General features: G+C 41.8%; 1 protein-coding gene across 8 annotated transcripts in view; it reads left to right on the plus strand.

Moving 5' to 3' along the window:
* SMYD3 (SET and MYND domain containing 3) overlaps positions 1-18824 on the plus strand; it is a 796483-nt gene that overhangs the window by 651983 nt on the left and 125676 nt on the right. For all 8 annotated transcript variants that reach the window (XM_072830260.1, XM_072830259.1, XM_072830262.1 and 5 more), the window contains one exon: positions 14336-14444. In XM_072830260.1, the coding sequence (XP_072686361.1) occupies positions 14336-14444 (109 nt within the window). The remainder of the gene's footprint in view (positions 1-14335; positions 14445-18824) is intronic.

Consider the following 18824-nt stretch of genomic DNA (forward strand, 5'->3'; position numbering starts at 1 on the left):
CTTTTATTCTTTTTCAGAATTGTTTTAGACTCTTCTGGTGTCTTTAATTTCCATATACATTTTAGAACCAGCTTGCCTGTATCTACAAATATCTTACTGGGATTTTTATTACAACCATAGATTTTTTTATTATATTAATTTCTTTTTCACCATAGATCAGTTTGAGGAGAATCAAAATCTTTGCTACATTCACCTTTGCTTTTGAAGGATCATTCAAGTATAGATTTCTTGGTTGGCAGCTCATTTCTTTCAGCATTGGTATTCTTTTATATTTTGCATGCGTGGTTTCTGTAAGAAGTCAGCTATTTCCCTGTATGTGATGACGTGTTTTGTTTTTTGTTTTTGTTTTTTGCTCTTTTCAATAGTTTCTCTTCAATTTTGAACAGTTTAACTGTTACGTGTCTGGATGAGATTTTCTTTACATTTATTTCACTTGGAGATAGTTGAGCTTCTTGGGATCTTATAGGCTGATATTTTATATTAGTTAAATTTTAAATTTGTATTATTAAATTTTGTATTCATTAAATTTGAGGTTTTGGACATAATTGTTTCTATTTTTCCTGCCCCATTCACTTTCTTCCCTTGTTCTGGGATACCCATTACCCATGCATTGAAATACCTGCCTTCTCATAGATATGAGTGTTCTGTTCTTTCTCTTCAATTATTTTTCTCTCTGTTCTGTACATTTGATGTCATTGATCTGGCATCCAGCTTACTGATTATTTCTCCTGCCATATCAACTCTGCTGCTGAATCCCGTAGTGAACTTTTTATTTCAACTTTAAAACTTACACTTACTTCTTTTTTTTTTTCACTTCTTTTTTTACAGGTTTTCTCTACCAAAACTTCCTCCCACTACCTTTTTTTAAAATTATTTTCCTGTAATTCTTTTAATGTAATTTAATTCCTTGAAAATATTTATCATAGTTGCTTTAATGATTTTTCTTTCTAAATCTAATAGAGCCCACCAGGAGTCCATTTCTTTTGACAGCTGTGTTCCTAAATATGGTACCCTGTCTCTTACATGTGTGTGACAAGTTTTCTTTTGCTTCTGTAACAAATGATCACAGTCTCAGTGGCTTCAAACAACACAAATTTATTATCTTATAGTTCTGTATAGGTTAGGAGCCCGACATGGGTCTCTCTGGCTAAAATCAAGGAGCCAGTAGGGCTGTGATCCTGCCTGGAGACTTTATGGGAAAACCTCTTTCCTTAACCTTGTCCAGCTTTTGGAGACTGCTGACATTCCTTGGTTCATGGTTCCCTTTGTCAATCTTCAAATCTACCTATGCAATGCTCCTCTGACCCTGCTTTCACCGTCATACCTCTTTCTCTGACACAGCTGGGATGGTTCTCTACTTACTGGGATTTGTGGTTAGATTGTACCCACCTGGGTGACCTAGGCTACTCTCCCCCCGTCAAGTTTTATGACCTTAATCACATCTGCAGAGCTTGCTTTGCTGTGTAAGGTGACATATCCCCAGGCTGTGCAGATTATGTTATAACTTTATTAGGGAGCCATTTCGCTCCCTACCAAAGCCTAATAATTTTTTTAATTGAAAACTGAACATTTAAAATAACATTGACTCCACATTCTGCTTTATTGTTCTGAAGGTTGTTGCTGGTTGTTCTTTAACTTGCCCGGATATCAGCTATGGAGTATGCGATACGCCTTATTAATGGTGTCTTTGCTCAGGTTTTTCTGTTTTAGCCCTAGCTCCCTAGAGGTCTCCACTGTGCTTGCATAGTGTAGTGGTCAACCAGGGATGAGGACAGAGGTGTCGCTCAAACATCTTTAACCTAAAAGCCTTCTCCCATCTGCTGTGTGTGGGAAGGTGTATGCATTCAAAGTTATAGCCAGGCCTCATCTCCTTGGTTTATGCTTTATCCAGGCTTCCTTGCAGCTCCCTTATGTGGACATGTGATTTTCTAGTTACCTGGATGCTATGGAGAGCTTGCCTCTGTTCTTCTCTGGCTCACTGAGGATATGCGGAGGATGGTGCATAAGAATAGCCCCAGGCAAGCAGGCTGTGTACTCCTGCTTTTCTTACCCTAAGCTCTAGCTGTTTTTTGTTTGTTTGTTTTTTGGGGGTTTTTTGTTTTTTTTAAAGAATGAAAGCTTCCCAATTTGTTGTCTGCCTTTAGTCAATTTCTCATGCCCTGAGGTGGTTGCTTTTGGCAATTTTGTCCAGTTTTATACTGATTTTTTCAGAGAAAACTCTGATCACTTCATATCATCTTTACCATAGTTTATGTGCATACGGTTGTTTTAAAATAAATTGAGCTAAAGCAGGTAGAGTCCTCAGATCAGGTCCTGGTATGTTACGAAGGCTCTAAGTGTATTTATTATAATTATCATTATTGTTACTACTGACAAAGTTAACTACACAGTCACACTTCCAGTACATATTCATAGTTGCCCACTCTAGAGCATTTTTTTATATGAAGTCCTCTCTCCAGCCTCTTACTTCTAGTAGGTCCTTTACTGTAGACTAGGTGTCAGCCAGCTCTTTCTATAAAAACCTAGGTAGTAAGTATGTTAAGCTTTGCAAGCCATACAGTCAACTATTCAATCCTGCTGATGTGTCATGAAAGCAGCCATCGACAGTATAAAAGGAATGGGTGTGGCTGTGTGCCAGTGAAACTATTTGTGAAAACATGCCACAGGTGGGATCTGGCCTTGGCACCATAGTTTGCCAACCCTTGCTGTAGACTCACTTTCTCACGATGCTGTATCTGAGCAGTGCCAACTTTTATGCCACAACAGAATTTTTTTTAATCACCAAAGAAGAGAGAACATTTCTACTTCCCAGCACCACATTCTAGCACCTCCCAACACCTGTGCTCTGAGAGCCTGGGATGTCTTCAAGGCCTGTGGGCTCTCTGGTACTTGGCATCTGTATCATCTGAGTTCATAAAAGTACCAGGCACATTTCTGGAATACATATCAACAACAACACTTACAGTGTTGTTAGATACAGACACACAGCTTGGTAAGATTATTGATGGCAAACTATATTTCATCTGTTTAAAACTAGATTATGTAGCTTTTTATGAGTTTTTAATCTTTTATAAGTATCATTTTTCCCTCCAAACAAGGGTAAGGAATGTACATTTTATAAACCAGTGTTCCCTTCTTGATTCAACATTCAATCTTTGGAGATCATTAAATCCCTAAATTATCTATTAACCTAATTGTTCTTTACACACTGGCTTTGTACCTAGGAATTAAAATAGGGCATAAATCAGGTTTTAAAACATTTTATTGTTAAATATATCATACATTCCAAAGGGTAAATAAATCATATGTGAACTATATAAACAGTTATAAAGTAAGTGTGCATATAACTGCTCTATGTTCTTCTTGGCTACGGCAGGACTTTAGAGTACTTCTGTTCTCTTTACTACTGACATGTATGCTATTATTACTATATATTTTTATTTTTACCACATTTTTAATCCCCCCGAAATTACTGTTTTGTCAGAAGTCCTAGATTTGCCCATATTAGGCATTCTCTTTGTTCTACATTCCTGTTTGCACCTTAGACCTTCCATCTTGGCTCACTTTCCTTCTACTACAAGTATATCTTTTAGAAATTCTTTTTGTTAAGATCTTCTGGTGACAAACTCTCAGTTTTTCTTTTTCCAAAAATGTCTCTATTTCATCTTTTTTTTTTAATTAAGATTTTTTGTTGTTGTTGTTTTACAGCAGTTTTAAGGGCACAGAAAAATTGAATGGATATATTCCCTACCCCCACACAGGCACAGACTCCTGCATTATCCACATTCCCCACCAGAGTGGGACATTTATTACAACACTGACACATCATTATCACCCAGAGTCCGCAGTTTACATTCGGGTTTACCCTCAGTGTCATATGTTTTATGCATGTGGTCAATGTATACTGACACATGTACATTATTATGGTATCATAAAGAGTACTTTCACTACCCCAAAAATCTTCTGTTCTCCACCTGTTCATCCCTTCCCTCCACCCCCTGGAAATCACTGATTTTTTTTTAATTGTCTCCATAATTTTGCATTTTTGCATTTTTCAGAATGTCACACCATTGAAATGTAGCAAGTGTAGATTGGCTTCTTTCCCTTAGTGATATGCGTATAAATGTCTTCTCGTGGCTTTAACAGGTTGTTTTCAGTACTCAATAATATTCCATTGTCTAGATAGACCCCAGTTTATGTATTATGTATCCATTCATCTACTGAAGGACACCTTGGTTGCTTCCAAGTTTTGGCAGTTACAAATAAAGCTGCTATAAGTTTATATGTGTGTTTGTGTTTGTGTTTGTGTGAACGCAAGTTTTCAACCCCATTGGGTAAATACCAAAGAGCATGATTCCTACATCCTATGGTTTAGTTTATTTAGTATGTTTAATTTTTATAAGAAGCCACCAAACTGTCTTCCAAAGTGGCTGCATCATTTTGCATCCCCACCAGCAATGAAGGAGAGTTCCTCTTGTTGTACGTCGTCGTCAGCATTTGGTAGTGTCAGTGTTCCCGGCTTTTGGCTGATTTAGTACGTATGTAATGGTATCTCATTGTTTTTATTTGCATTTCCCTGATGACATTTCATGGAAGCATCTTTTCATATGCTTATTTGCTCTCTGTATCTCTTCTTTGATGAGATGTCTGTTCTGGTTTTTGGCCCATTTTTTCAGTTTTTCATTATTAGTGTTGAGTTTTAAGAGTTCTTTGTATTTTTAAGATAAACAATCCTTTATCAGATGTGCCTTTTGTAAATATTTTCTCTCAATCTGTGGCTTACCTTCCCATCCCCTTGACATTCTTTTGCAGAGCAGAGGCTTTCGATTTTCTGGCTTATCAGTTATTTCTTTCCCGGATCATGTCTTTGGTGTCGTATCTAAAAAAGCATCACCTTTTTTTTACCCTGGGCTTTCTTCTAGCAGTTTCGTGGCTTGCATTTTACATCTAGATCTATGATCCATTTGGAGTTCATTTTTGTGAAGGGCATAAGACCTGGGTCTGCATTCATTTTTTTGCAATGTGGATGTTTGGTTGCTTCAGCACTATTTGTTGAAAACACCTATCTTTGCTCCATTGTGTTACCTTTGCTCCTTCGTCAAAGATCAGTTGACTGCATTTATGTGGGTCTTTCAGAGCTCCCTATTCTGTTCCGTTGATCTGCTTATTCTTTCATCAATACCACACTATCTTGATTACTATAGCTTTATAGTAAGTCTTGAAGTTGGGTACATCAATTCCTCCAGCTTTGTTCTACAGTATCATGTTGGGTATTCTGGGTCTTTTTGCCTCCATATAAACTTAGAATCAGTTTACTGACATCCACAAAATACCTTTCTGGGATTTTGATTGGGATGGTATTGAATCTATAGACCAAGTTTGGACAAACTGATGTCTTGACAATATTGAGTCTTCTTATCAACACATTTGGAATACTTCTCCATTTATTTAGTTCTTTGATTTCATTCATCGGAGATTTCCGTTTTCCTTATATAGAGCTTTTACATATTTTGTTAGATTTTATACCTCAGTATTTTATTTGGGGGGAGGTGTGCTAATGTCTCATTCTTTTTTTAATAGTTTTTTGAAATATAATTCATCAAACTGAACAATTTACCTATCAAAAGCATACAACTCATTATATCCAAAGATATGTACAGCCATTGCCACATTCAATTTTAGAACAATTTCTTCACTTCAAAAAATAACCATGACCCCTTTACTTATGCTCAGATTTGTAAAAGATATTTTTGAGGATATAAAATACTAGACTAGGAACTTTTTGTGCTAGGCACATTGGAGATATTTTTCTACTGGCTTCTGACATTCTCTTGGCCTTATTATGACTCTTTTGAATGTAGTCTGTCTCCTGTTATTGGCAAGAAGGGAGGATTCTGTTAGACCCTGCAATGTTAGGTAGACACTGGGTTTAGTCTTATGCCCCCAGGCTCCAAAAAAACAGGTGAAGCCAGAGGCTCTAGCATACCAGCATACACAGTTTCACCATTCTACTTACTTCTCAGAGGTTCCTCTTCACTTAGATGGCCTGACAGAGGCCTGACAATTCTTTACTATCTTGGCAGCATTTTATTACCTTTAAATATATCTTACCTTGTGGGGCACCTGGGTGGCTCATTCGGTTAAACATCTGCCTTCCACTCAGGTCATAATCCCAGAGTCCTGGGATTGAACCCTGCACTGGGCTCACTGCTCAGAGGGGAGTCTACTTCTCTCTCTCTCTCTCTCTCTCTTTCTCTCCTTCTGCTCCTCCCTGCAACTTGTGCACATGTGCTCATTCTCTCTCTCAAATTGATTGATTAATTAATTAATTATTAAAAATATATTACCTATCTTCACATTTTACATTGTTTTCAATGAGAGAATCTATGTGGCTACTGAGCTTGCCATGCTATCAAAAATAGCATGGAAACTAATTTTCATACATTTGAACTAACAGGCTCAAACCAATCAGTTTATGAAAATAAGTTTTAGGGACGCCTGGGTGGCTCAGCAGTTGAGCATCTGCCTTCAGTTCAAGGCGTGATTCTGGAGTCCCAGGATTGAGTCCCACATCCGGCTCCTGAATGGAGCCTGCTTCTCCCTCTGCCTGTGTCTCTGCCTCTCTCTCTCTCTCTCTCTCTCTGTATCTCTTATGAATGAATAAAATTTTAGAAAAGAAAAGAAGTTTTAACATTTCTGCTCACAAGTTTCTTCCTGGGAAATGATCTCAGAATGACATGAACCTCCGTGTATTCAAATACTCGGGCTTTAGAGTATACATCCAGAACTTTAGAGATGTGTTTTATTGCCCACTTTAAATGTATCAGTAGACCTTATGCAGAGCAAGTATGACTTCTGTAATGAAAATCTCACTGCCATAGTTTCTTAAGGGCTTAATAACTAAATTACAGTTACAGTGTAATTCAGCCATGCTGGCCAGCCTCTTTGAAATACTTCAAAATATTGTTAAATGTTTCACCCCCTAAAAAAAAGTACTACAGGGGATCCCTGGGTGGTTCAGCAGTCTGGCGCCTTCCTTTAGCCCAGGGTGCGATCCTGGAGTCTCAGGATCGAGTCCCGCATCAGGCTCCCTGCATGGAGCCTGCTTCTTCCTCTGCCTGTGTCTCTGCCTCTCTCTCACTCTGTGTCTATCATAAATAAATAAATCTTAAAAAAAAAAAAAAAAAAGTACTACAAGACACAAAATGGGCAAAAACCAGGCAAAGAACAGCACTGTCACCCTTACTAGCCTAAAGGAAACTGCATACGATGGAATTACTGCCCTGCCTGTCTGGAGGGCTCTAACCAGCCCTTCGCAAGGTGCTACACGCGGTGCGGGCTCCATGGGCAGCACCCCAAGGGCTCCCTTCCACTAGCCAAATGGCCAGGGGTCCAGGCGGCTTGTGAGCAGGTCTAGCATGTGAGTGAGAAAAGTGTGCACAAATCCAGCATTAAATGAAAAGAGTTAAACATCATTTGAAAGTTTCAAATACAATAGGGGTAATCTCCTCAGGGTTCACTTTTGAAAACACTTTGTGGTTCAAAATTCAGCCCCATCTACAACATAAGCATTCAACAGAAGGCAGCTCCATGCCACTCATCCAGGATCCTCTCCTCTACCACTGTCCCTGCCAGGCTTCTCTTTGCATTACTATACATTCAGTTTGCATTTAAAAAAACAATAGGCAGACATACATAGGTGATCCAAGTGGGCCCTTTGGCTGTTGGAAATATTTTTTATGCTATCGGGCTATTTTTCTTAACTTTGCAATAAAATCAGGCAGTTTTTTTTTTCACCATCATTTATCTCAATGTGAATGTAACAGTGCATTACATCTCATTACCCTGTGTTCGCTAGCACTGGCCATTTAATGATAACTACCTTGTATTTATACATCGTTATGAACATTTCTAAACGTTCTCCTGCCTCTTATCTTAGCATCAGGTTAATTGTGATGTGAAGTGGTCAGTCAGCTAATTACTTGGAAGAAGCAGTTCTTGAACGTAAATATCCTAACTCCTTCATTTGAATTTATCTACTGTGAAACCTCGGCTTCTCAGCCCAAATTACATAAAAAATTTAAAATAAACAGAAAGCTCTTTTTTTCCTCTGATTTAGAGACTCTAACAATAGGCCATGTACAAACAACTATAAATTGTTAAACTTCTAAGAGTAAGAAAGTCCTGCCTTGGGATGCCTGGGTGGCTCAGTGGTTGAACGCCCTTTGGCTCAGGGTCCTGGGATCAAGAGTCCTGGGATCAAGAGTCCTGGGATCAAGTCCTGAATCGAGCTCCCCACAGGAGCCTGCTTCTCCCTCTGCCTATGTGTGTATGTGTGTCTCTCTCTCTTTCTCTCTCTCTCTCTCTGTCTCTCTCTGTCTCATGAATAAATAAATAAAATCTTTTTTTTTAAGTCCTGACTTTTGGGAGGAGGACCTCTATTTAGTGGAAATTAAGAGGAGTAGAAATACAATATTTGTGTAAGGAGATCATTCTGCTTACTCATTTTGTGGGAAGAAATAAACCCAAGAAAAATCTAATTGCAGTAAGACAAAATCTCATTGTAATGTTATAAACATGCTCTTGTGATATGAGGTAGAATTATAAGAGGCACGTGAATTTTATTTTCTCACACTCGAGGGATAAGTGCTGGGGGTGTGTGGCAAATCCACCTGTTAGCCATGTGGGGCCAGCAACACATATCACAGACAAAACAAGGAGGTGAGAGTTCAGTTGAGGCCAGAACCCAGGATCACCCTTTTTTGGAAACAAGTGAGAATTCATGGCTCTGATCTTCCTGTTGCCAGCAGAGCCAAATAGTAGAGGTGATGGAGAGGCAAGGATTCATCACCCCCCTTTGGAGAAGAGCACTTCTCTGGACTAACTGGGTAATTAATTAAGGTCATAGTAGGATAGAGTTCTTGTTTTGAAGCAATTTCTAGGAAAGTATGGTCTATCCTTTCTTACTTTGGTTTCACTTCCCAATGTTAGGATCTTTATAAAAAAAAAAAAAAAACCTAAACAACAAAAGTATAGCATATTACAAATAAAGCTACCCTACCACAAAAATGTGAATAACTTTCAGACAGCAGCTGGTTTAACTTAAGCCAAGCCTGAGGAACATCACATGACTCCATCTACCTTTTCATTCCTGCTTGGTCCCCCATGAGTTTCCATGCCATTTCTATACGAGGCTTAGAAGTCATTAAAAATCCCAAATTTTTTGAAATGAGGGCAGTTATCTGCCAGAGTCCATCATTCCTGAAAGTGAAAAAGTAAAACCCAGTGTCCTGTTTTTATTATGAAAAATTTCAAACAAGCACAAAAATAGAATAATATAATGAACCTTCTTAAATCCATTGTCCCAATTCAATAATTATCAAAATTTTGCAAAACTTGTTTTATTTCTTGCTCCCCCCCCTTGGTTACATTTATTTTAAAGACCTAAATATTTGAGTACCCTTGGTCTGTCTCATTCATTGTCTGTGGTTTTTTTTCTCTTGGTTTTCAGACAGTCCTTCCCTTTTTGTATGCCTGGTTATAATTTCACTGGCTGCAGGACATTGTCTAGGAGAATTGGAAGGGATAATTGTAGGTTCAAGATGACATCTTCAAGGAGGATTTACCTTTGCTTCTGGCAGTCTGTAGGAACAGATCACCTTCATCCATTCAGGGTTTGAACAGATTGAGTCTTTGTGAGAGCTGGTGTCTTTCTGGCTTACTTAACTTCAGCTGTAGCCCTTTGCGGGGTCACAAATGAAAGCCAAGGATGTTTTCCAGGGCTCCTTTCCATTCTTGTTGCACTCTAAGCTCCAAGTTCTGTGTCCATGTCTGTGAGACTGCCCAAACCTCTGCTCAGCTATTGAGCCTGTCTGCCTCTTTCAATTCAGCAAAGGAAAAGTAGCAACAAAGGTAAGGATCACCTCCTTCAGCTTCTGTTGTTTCTGCAGTTTTGACTCTTTACAATCCCTCTGCCTTAGTGGGTCTGTGATACCTTCAAACAAATTTTTTGTATATTTTGCCTAACTTCTCTTTTTTTAGCAAAGAGTTTGGTCTGAAACAAGCTAATCCACCATTGCTGGAAGGAGAAATTCTACTAAAGAAATTTGAATCAAATCTCAGACATTACATTATTTTATCCATTCATACTTTAGCTCGTATCTCGGAAAAACGCAGGCATTCTCTTATAGGCCAACAATGCCATTTCATGTTCAGATTTCCTAGAATTCCCAGAAATGTCTTTTTATGATTGTTTTGTCTGAGTTCAGATGCACAGGGTCTATATGTTATATTTGGTTGTTGTGTCTTTTGAGTCTCTTTTAATCTAGAGTGTTCTCCTCTCCTGCCAGCTTTTTCTTTTCATGCTATCGACCTATTGAAATTCTGTGTCAAAGTCCTGTAGAATTTCCTTATCTCAGATTTAGCTGGTTGCTTTTATTTGATCCTCTATCACTTATTTTTCCTACGTAATAGAATTTAACTGTATGGGCTTGATGAAATTCAGTTTTGTTTGTTTTTGGCAAAGATGCTTTATAAGTAGTGCAGAAGAATTCCTGTTGCATTATATCAGATAGCACAAGATATGTGATTTTTACACTGTAGGGATGCTAACATTGATCAGTGGGTTCTGATGGTAACAACATAATCCTCCATTATAAAATTTTCCATCATCTTTGATCTATTTGGTTACTCTGAAATATAGTTTATATAGGCGAGTTAAGCTCTTCTTTTAAATTCAGTAATGTCTTTTACATCAGTTCTAGAAAAAATCATCCCCAACAATAAATGTTTTTTCCTGCTTTCAGTGCCAGAGCTGCTACCTGTAGTGAAGCAATGTAATTGGTAATTACATCATGTAGGGAAACAGCACGGCCAGCAGTGTGGGTCCTGCCACCAGGGCTTCTCTATAGCCTTTTAGCTTTAAGAACCATTCCACTTTGCTGACTCTCAGCCTCTTCACAAGGTAGGGCAGCAGAATCTTGGTGCTTGTGGGTCTGAGTTAAAGCTAGGATGTGTGCCACAGCTTTTCCATCCCGGGCCCAGGATTCTGGAGCCTGTGATCGCTGGCACAGTGCCTACAGAAAGGGAATTTATAAAGCTCCAACAATAGAAGGCCTGTAGAATGATTTTGTCCCTGTATACTTTGCTTGCATTTCTGGAGCAGCATTTCTGAGTCTTGCAGTCAGCTCCAGCTCTGCTGGACCCTAGCAAGCCTCCAGACCCTGTTCCGCCAGCTGTATCTTTCTTTTCCTTCCTCCTTATACCATCCCATCCAGCTTCAAGTGTGTCTGCCTCTTGTATCTCTTCTTGAATTTTCTGTTTCCCATTCTGATGAAAATATTCACAGCCCCATAGAGGAGTGCCTAGCTGCTGACAAGCAGAAGTCTGAGCTTCCTGGCTTTGCATTTCTGTCTCTGTGCAGCCTGGCCTGAAGCTGCTGTCCTGTCCTGTCCTGTCCCGTCCCATCCCACCCTCTGTGTGGCCAGACCAGTGTGCTCCCTGGCCCTTCATATTCTGCCTCCTGAATGATCACCTGAGCTGCCTCTGTCTTCCCACACCCCACTTGCCTGTCCCAGGAGCCCACAGACCCTTTCAGCCTGGACCAGCTCTGAGAACCCTCCCCTGGTCCCCGAGGGCTCTGCTGCTTCTGGAGCCCCACATCTGTGCCGTGGCAGCTCTCCCACTCCTCTCTGCATCACGATTTCATCTCCCTCACTTCTGCAACTAGACTGTGTCCCAGCCAGGACAGGGCTGTCCTTGGACGTCTCATTCCCTAGCACACTGGGCACAGAACGTGGCATCTCATAGGTGCCCCTTCCCTTCTTCCCACTCAGACCCCTGCACTGGTCCCTGCACTCCCAGGCTCCCCAACACCATTTCTGGGTCAGGCTCTTAGCTGGCCTTCCTTTTTGGCAGTGCCATGATTGAAGCCAGCCTGCAGGCCCTCCTCTGTCCTCAGTACTGTCCCACATGCCCTTGCTGGGGAACTTCTCCCCGCAGGAGTGAGCTTCACCAATGTTCCTCTGGGTGTGACTCCAGCAAGTAATCATGATTCTCATTCTGCATGGCAGCCAAGAGGCCTCTAGAAATAATCCCTCACACAGTGGGTGCTTGCTGGAGCTGTAACACTGCTCCTTAAATATTTCTGTGGAAGTACCCCTCATCCTCTTCCGACTAAACTTCACTTCGTTTTTTTAATATATTTAAGCAACCAGAGCAGGTACCTGTCAGGGCATAATTACGCACCACTTTCTCTCCCAGCACCAAACCAAAGATTTTCTTTCCTTCTGCTAACTGACATGACAGACAGCCATTTAGTGGAATGATTTTTAGTATAAAATTACTTTTTGGCCTTTAAATTTAATTATTCCACATTCATAGCAATAAAATAAAATCCTAAATCCAGGTGTGCTTTTGGATGAAAGTGTCCAGGGTGATTACCTCCTGATAATGGTGTCCTGCACTTGAGCCTTTTGTCTGGGGATCTTAAAATCTTTTCCATGCAAGTAGATAATGATGTTCATTTTGTTGGAGGTGAGGGGTGAAGTGATTGATCTCCTGGCATGTTCAAGAGATGAAGAAAAATACAAGACCCAGGTGTCTCTTTGTTTCTCCCGTCCCCCCTCCCTCCGCAGTTCTTTAAAAGAAGCCTGGCCAACCTTCTATTGATGGAAATACCTCCCTCTCAAGTACTGTTTTCCGCTTTTTGAAGAGCACGAATGGAAAGGGTTCCTATATCACATTTCATGTGGGAAGAGTTGAGGTTCAGGGAGAGGGAATGGTTTGTAGACATGTGTACACGTACAAGAGAATTTATGTGTCTCCTGGTAAACCTACCTCCTCTCTGTTACACAGTAGAGCTTAAATGTGGTTCCGTGAGTTCAGAAGTGAGAAACAGTCCCAGCAGCACTTGGCACGTGGCAAGCCCCATGTGAGTCATGACTCTTAGGGCAGAGCCTGTGGTCTCTGGACCAGCAGCATTTGGAGCATGCCCCTGTTCGTGCTAGCAGTTTGAACACACTCCCCTTCTCCCCATTCAGCCAAGCTCACCTTTTGGAGCCATTGTACATCCTATTTCCTTCCTCCAGGAAGCCTTCCTGATCCAACCAACTGCCAGTCTCTCTCTCTTCATAACTCTCATAATGTTCTCCAGATGCAATTCAACCACTTGCACCGACCGGTACCATGTACCAAGATAGGCCTCATCTGGGCACTGAATCATGCCCTCTCCTATCATGTTTTATAACTGTAGTTTGAATGCTGGTCTTGTGTCTGGTGGGTTGTGGGGCCTTGAGGGGAAAGCTCATATCTGTACAGCCCCCGGACCCAGGAACAATCCTGCACATACAACAGGAATTTGGTCGACTCTAAGAATAGAGGACAAGGCGCAGGCGCCAGGGGGGGGCAAAAGCAGCCAAACTCCACATTTTACGAAATCAGATATAATTTTTTTTTTTTAAGATATAATTCTTATTGAATCACACTGAAGCTATATCATCAGGTCTGGAGCATAGCCCTGAGGGTTTTTTTTGTTTTTTGTTTTAAAGATTTTTATTTATTTATTCATGAGAGAGAGAGAGGCAGAGACACAGGTAGAGGGAGAAGCAGACTCCATGCAGGGAGCCTGACGTGGGACTTGATCCTGGGACTCCAGGATCACACCCTGGGCCAAAGGCAGGTGCCAAACTGCTGAGCCACCCAGGGATTCCCAGCCCTGAGTTTTCATTCTTGGGTCTATTACAGCACTCTTTTCTGTTCTGTTACATGTGGGAAAGAGGCCAAGCTTGTATTCATTATGGCCAACACAGATGGGAGGCCAGAATTAAATTAGGGGGCCATCCCTAAACCAGTGAGATGATAAATACATAGGTCCTGTACAAAAGATGGGCCACAGTGAACTCCAAGGGCTTGGAAGTTAAAAGGAGGGCATAGTAGTATCTCTGTGGGCATCGCAAATACTTCATTCATTAACTCAGTATGTCTTGAGTGGCCGTCTCTGTTCCAAGGCTGTTCTAGGTGCTGGAGTTTCACAGGAAGGCTGTAGGTAAGATCAGCACCTGGTCTCTCCACCCCAAACCCAGACAGAAACACAGAGGTCCAACCTTGTCTCCCTTCTCTGGTGTTTAGTAGAGAGACATTCCAGTGCTGTCGTTTCGTTCTTTGCCCAGAGGACACTGTGGGAGCCTGTTGCTCCTTCCCGACCACACAGCTGACTTCCTCTCGGTAGCTCTGGACACCTCCAGCCAGAGCCGGCCCCACTTTCATGGTCTCCTGTTGGAATGCCAACTGCAAAGGTGAGAGCTGCTGACATTGTTTACTGTTTGGTTTCTTCCAGGATTTTCTTCCCCGGAAGCCATCCCGTCAGAGGGGTGCAGGTAATGAAGGTGGGCAAACTGCAGTTGCACCAAGGCATGTTCCCTCAGGCGATGAAGAATCTCAGACTGGTGAGTGTGCCAAGACCTTGTGTCCTTCTTCTTTTTTTTTTTTAAAGATTTTATTATTTTATTCATGAGAGACACACAGAGGAGGCAGAGACACAGGCAGAGGGAGAAGCAGGCTCCCTGCAGGGAGCCCAATGTGGGACTCGATCCTGGGACTCCAGGATCACTCCTTGAGCCAAAGGCAAACGCTCTACTGCTGAGCCACCCAAGGCCCTCATGTCCTTCTGCAGGCAGAACCATTTCTGCCTGTTGCTAGGCTGCTTCCTTGTGATTTTTAGCAACTTTATGCACATGCATGTGTCTGCATGCACACATGTGTGCACATGTTTGCACACATGCACATGCCCATAAACGTTTAATGACCAGCTCTCTGAAAAGACCTGATTTGTAATGTTTGCTTGCTTTCTGTGGTCTGAACACATGCACCATGGCTGATCTCAAACTACCCATGTAAAATTGACCAGTTCATAAAAATCATGACAGTATAACCATCACTTCTTGCTAACTGGTGCAAACTAGCCTTCAGGACATCACTACACCTGTGCCTTACTCCAGGGGAGCAGGTCCTTGCCTTCCACGCCCCCTCACCCATCCCCCACAGAACATAGTCCCTAATCCCCATCTCTCATCCCAGCCTCCTGACCACCTGTCTGCCGTCCACCCTTGCAGCCTGTACCCCCTTCTAGCCTTCCTTGTCTCTCCACAGGGCCAGTGCACACTGAGCCACCCACGATTCCCCAGGACCTTGAACTGGTCACACTTAGGTCCTTATCAAGACATTTCCTCTGCCCTAAATGCCGTTCCCATCCACCCCACCCTGGGCCTGCCAGAACTCTACTGGTCCTTAAGGCCCAGCTGAAATGTGGTTTTCTCCCAGTACCCCGAATGTGCCCACCCTGCCAGCAGAGCATTCATCACATGGTATAGACACAGCTCACAGGTACTGTGGGCTTCCTTCTAAAGCACTGCCATAAAGCCTGTATCGCAATAGAGAGAGTCCAGTGAATTTTTTGGTTTCCCAATGTATATAAAAATTATGTTTACATGATACTCTAGTCTATGAAGTATGTAACAGCATTATATCAAAAGAGAAAATATACATTTCTTAATTTAAAAATACTTTATTGCTAAGAAATGCTAACCGTCACCTGAGCTTTCAGTGTGTTGTAATCTTTTTGCTTCTGGAGGGTGTTGTCTCTGTGTTGGTGACTGCAGACTGTTCAGGGTGGTGGGTGCTAAAGGTTGGAATGGCCATGGCAACTTCTTAAAAAAAGACAACAATGACATTTGGCTCATTGATGGACATTCATTGCCTCATTCCTTTCATGAAATATTTCTTTGTAGCATGTGATGCTGTGTGATAGCATCGGACCCAAGGTAGAACTAACTTCTTCCGTAATTGGAGTCCATCATCTCAACTCTGTTTCTGGAATATTCTAAATCTTTCACTGTCATTTCAATGATCTCCACAGCATCCTCACTAGGAGTAGATTCCATGTGAAGAAACCACTTTCTTTACTCATCCATTCAGGTTTTATCATGAGATTGTGGCCAATCAGTCCCATCCTCTGACTCCACTTCCAATCCTAGTTATCCTGCTCTTCCCACCCCATCTGCAGTGACTTCCCTTCTTTAGGTCTTGAACCCTTTAAAGTCATCTGTGAGGGTTGGAATCAGCTACCTCCAAACTCCTGTTAATTTTGATATTTTGGCCTCTTCCCATGAATCACAAATGTTCCCAATGGCATCAAGGGTAGATGGAATAGAAAGGCGAATCCTTTCCAGGAGGTTTTTGATTTCCGTTGCCCAGATCCATCAGAGGAATCACTATCTATGGCAGCTATAGTTTAATGAAATGTATTTCTTCAATAATAAGACTTGAAAGTGGAAATTACACTATGATCCATGAGCTTAGAATGGATGTTATGTTGTTGGGCATGAAAACAACACTAATCTCACTGTCCATCTCCATCAGAGCTCTTGGGTGCCCAGGTCCATTATCAATGAATAGTAATGTTTTGAAAGGAATCTTCTTTTTTTTTTTTTCCTTAGGTAGTAGGTCAGAACTTAAAGTCACCAGCTGCATTAATGCCTAATGAGAGTCAGCCTGTGCTTTGAAGGTTTGAAACCAGGCATTGACTTCTCTAGCTGTAAAAGTTCTGGATGGCATCTTCCTCCAGTTTAAGGCTGTTTTGTCGGAATTGAAAAATCCGATGTTCAGTGTAGCCATCTTCATTAATTATCTTAGCTGAATCTGATGAATAACTCCATAAGTTAAGTTAGGCTTTGGCCTAAGGGAATGTTGCATCTACTCAATCTTCTATCCAGACCACTGGAACTTTCTCTGTATTAGCAGTAAGGCCATTTCACTTTCTTATCATGTGTGTGTTCAATAGAAAAACATTTGTAATCTCCTTCAAAAACTTTCCCTTTCCATTCACAGCTTGGCTTACTGTTCAGTACAAGAGGCCTAGCTTTTTCAACCTCCACATTTCAACATGCCTTCCTCACTCAGCTTAACAATTTTTGGTTTTGATTTAAAATGAGAGACATGTGACCCTTCCTTTCACTTGAACACACAGGGGCTATTGAAGGGTTCCTAATTTTCAATACCATGTCTCAGGGAGCAGGGAGGCCCAAGGAGGGTAGGTGGGGACTGGCCAGTTGGTGGAGCAATCAAAACACACATAATGTTTGTTTGTTATATATAATAATAGATGTATTATATTATATGTGTCTTATATGGGCATGGTACTTGATGCCCCAAAACAATTACTATGGTGAACTTCAAAGATCACAGATCACCACGACAAACACAATAATGATGAAAAAGTTGAAATATTGTGAGAATTACCGAAATGCGACACAGACATGAAGTGACCAAATGCTGTTGGAAAATGGTGCCCACAGTCTTGCTTGACACAGGGTTGCCACAAACCTTCAATTTTTTTTAAAAGCATGATATCTGGGACTCACAATAAAGCCATAAGACGGGGTGTCTTACAGTAGGAATACCTAATGCCCAGGGGACAGTGAGGTCTTTGTGGTTGTCTTTGTAACCAGCTCAGTGCCATACAAAGACTTGGAACTTAGGAGGTATTCCTTGTTGGAGGGAGGAGGAGGGGAGGTCAGTATGACTGTAGCAGTAAGTGCAAGTGCAGAGAAACTAAATAGGAGAACTGGGTCTGCCTTAGAATACAGTAAAGAGTGATGTTTACTCTCAGTGAGCCTCCCATGCCCCTGGGAGCCAGGGCTCCCTGCTGCTCTGGCCTTGCTACCCCAGCAGAGCCCCTTCTCACCCAACCGTAGCTTATAGACGGAGAGCAGACATGCTTACCTGGTCCAGGTGTTGGCAGGTCTCAGGGAGCCCTGTTGTATGTGGTTTCCCACGGAGTACCGGATGTTGAACAGGATCCCCCTGGGCTATGGGCGCCTTGTCTGCAGAAGGGCTACAGTGGAGAGATCCTGGCCCTCCATCCAGGTTCTCAGGGGATGCCCGGGGCTGTCTGGCCCCATGACAGGAACAGCTACCCATAGTTAGAGGAGTAAAGTAACAAATGCCTAAGGGATTCTAAAAAATGAAATTCTCTAGTGCTGGTTTTGGGGTTTTTTCTTAATGATAGCCATGTTCCTTTTCCTGATCTTTAATTGAAATAAGCCCATGGAGGGGCACCTGGGTGACTCAGTGGTTGAGCATCTGCCTTTGGCTCTGGTCGTGATCCCGGGGTCCTGGGATAGAGTCCCACATCAGGAGCCCCGCAGGGAGCCTGCTTCTCCTTCTGCCTATGTCTCTGCATCTCTGTGTGTGTGTGTCTCTCATGAACAAATAAATAAAATCAAGGAGGAGAGGAGAGGAAAGGAAAGGTAAGGAAGAAAATAAAGAAAGAGGCCCATGGAAAACAGGAAGAACACTGAAATTCCCAAAGGCACATGGGTCTTCCTGTTCTTTTTACCTTGTCTGACAGCTGTACCCAGACTGATGGAGGAGCACCTCACAATCTCTTGCAATCTCAGATAAACCTTTCCTTTACTGGTCTAATAGCTGTCAGCTTGTTGGGTCAGTTAGGCAGAAATACTCACTGAGTAGGTCTACCATGTACAAGTTTTGACAGAAAAATAATGTGGGGCAAATTTCCCAAGTGTTTGATGTCCCCAACCCAGGTCACCTGCAAGTTGTTTTATAAGTGATCAAACGAATCCTTTATATTTCTAGAGGACTAGAAAGCATTAATACTGCTCATATGTAAGGGCACCTGGGTGGCTCAGCTAGTTAAGCATCTGGCTCTTGGTTTCAGCTCGGGTCATGATCTCAGGGTGGTGAGCTTGAGACCTGCATCAGTTCCATGCTCAGCATAGAATCTGCTTAAGATTCTCTCTCTCTCC

The sequence above is a fragment of the Canis lupus genome, chromosome 6, assembly GCF_048164855.1.
Source record: "Canis lupus baileyi chromosome 6, mCanLup2.hap1, whole genome shotgun sequence".
NCBI classification, from domain to species: Eukaryota; Metazoa; Chordata; class Mammalia; order Carnivora; family Canidae; genus Canis; species Canis lupus.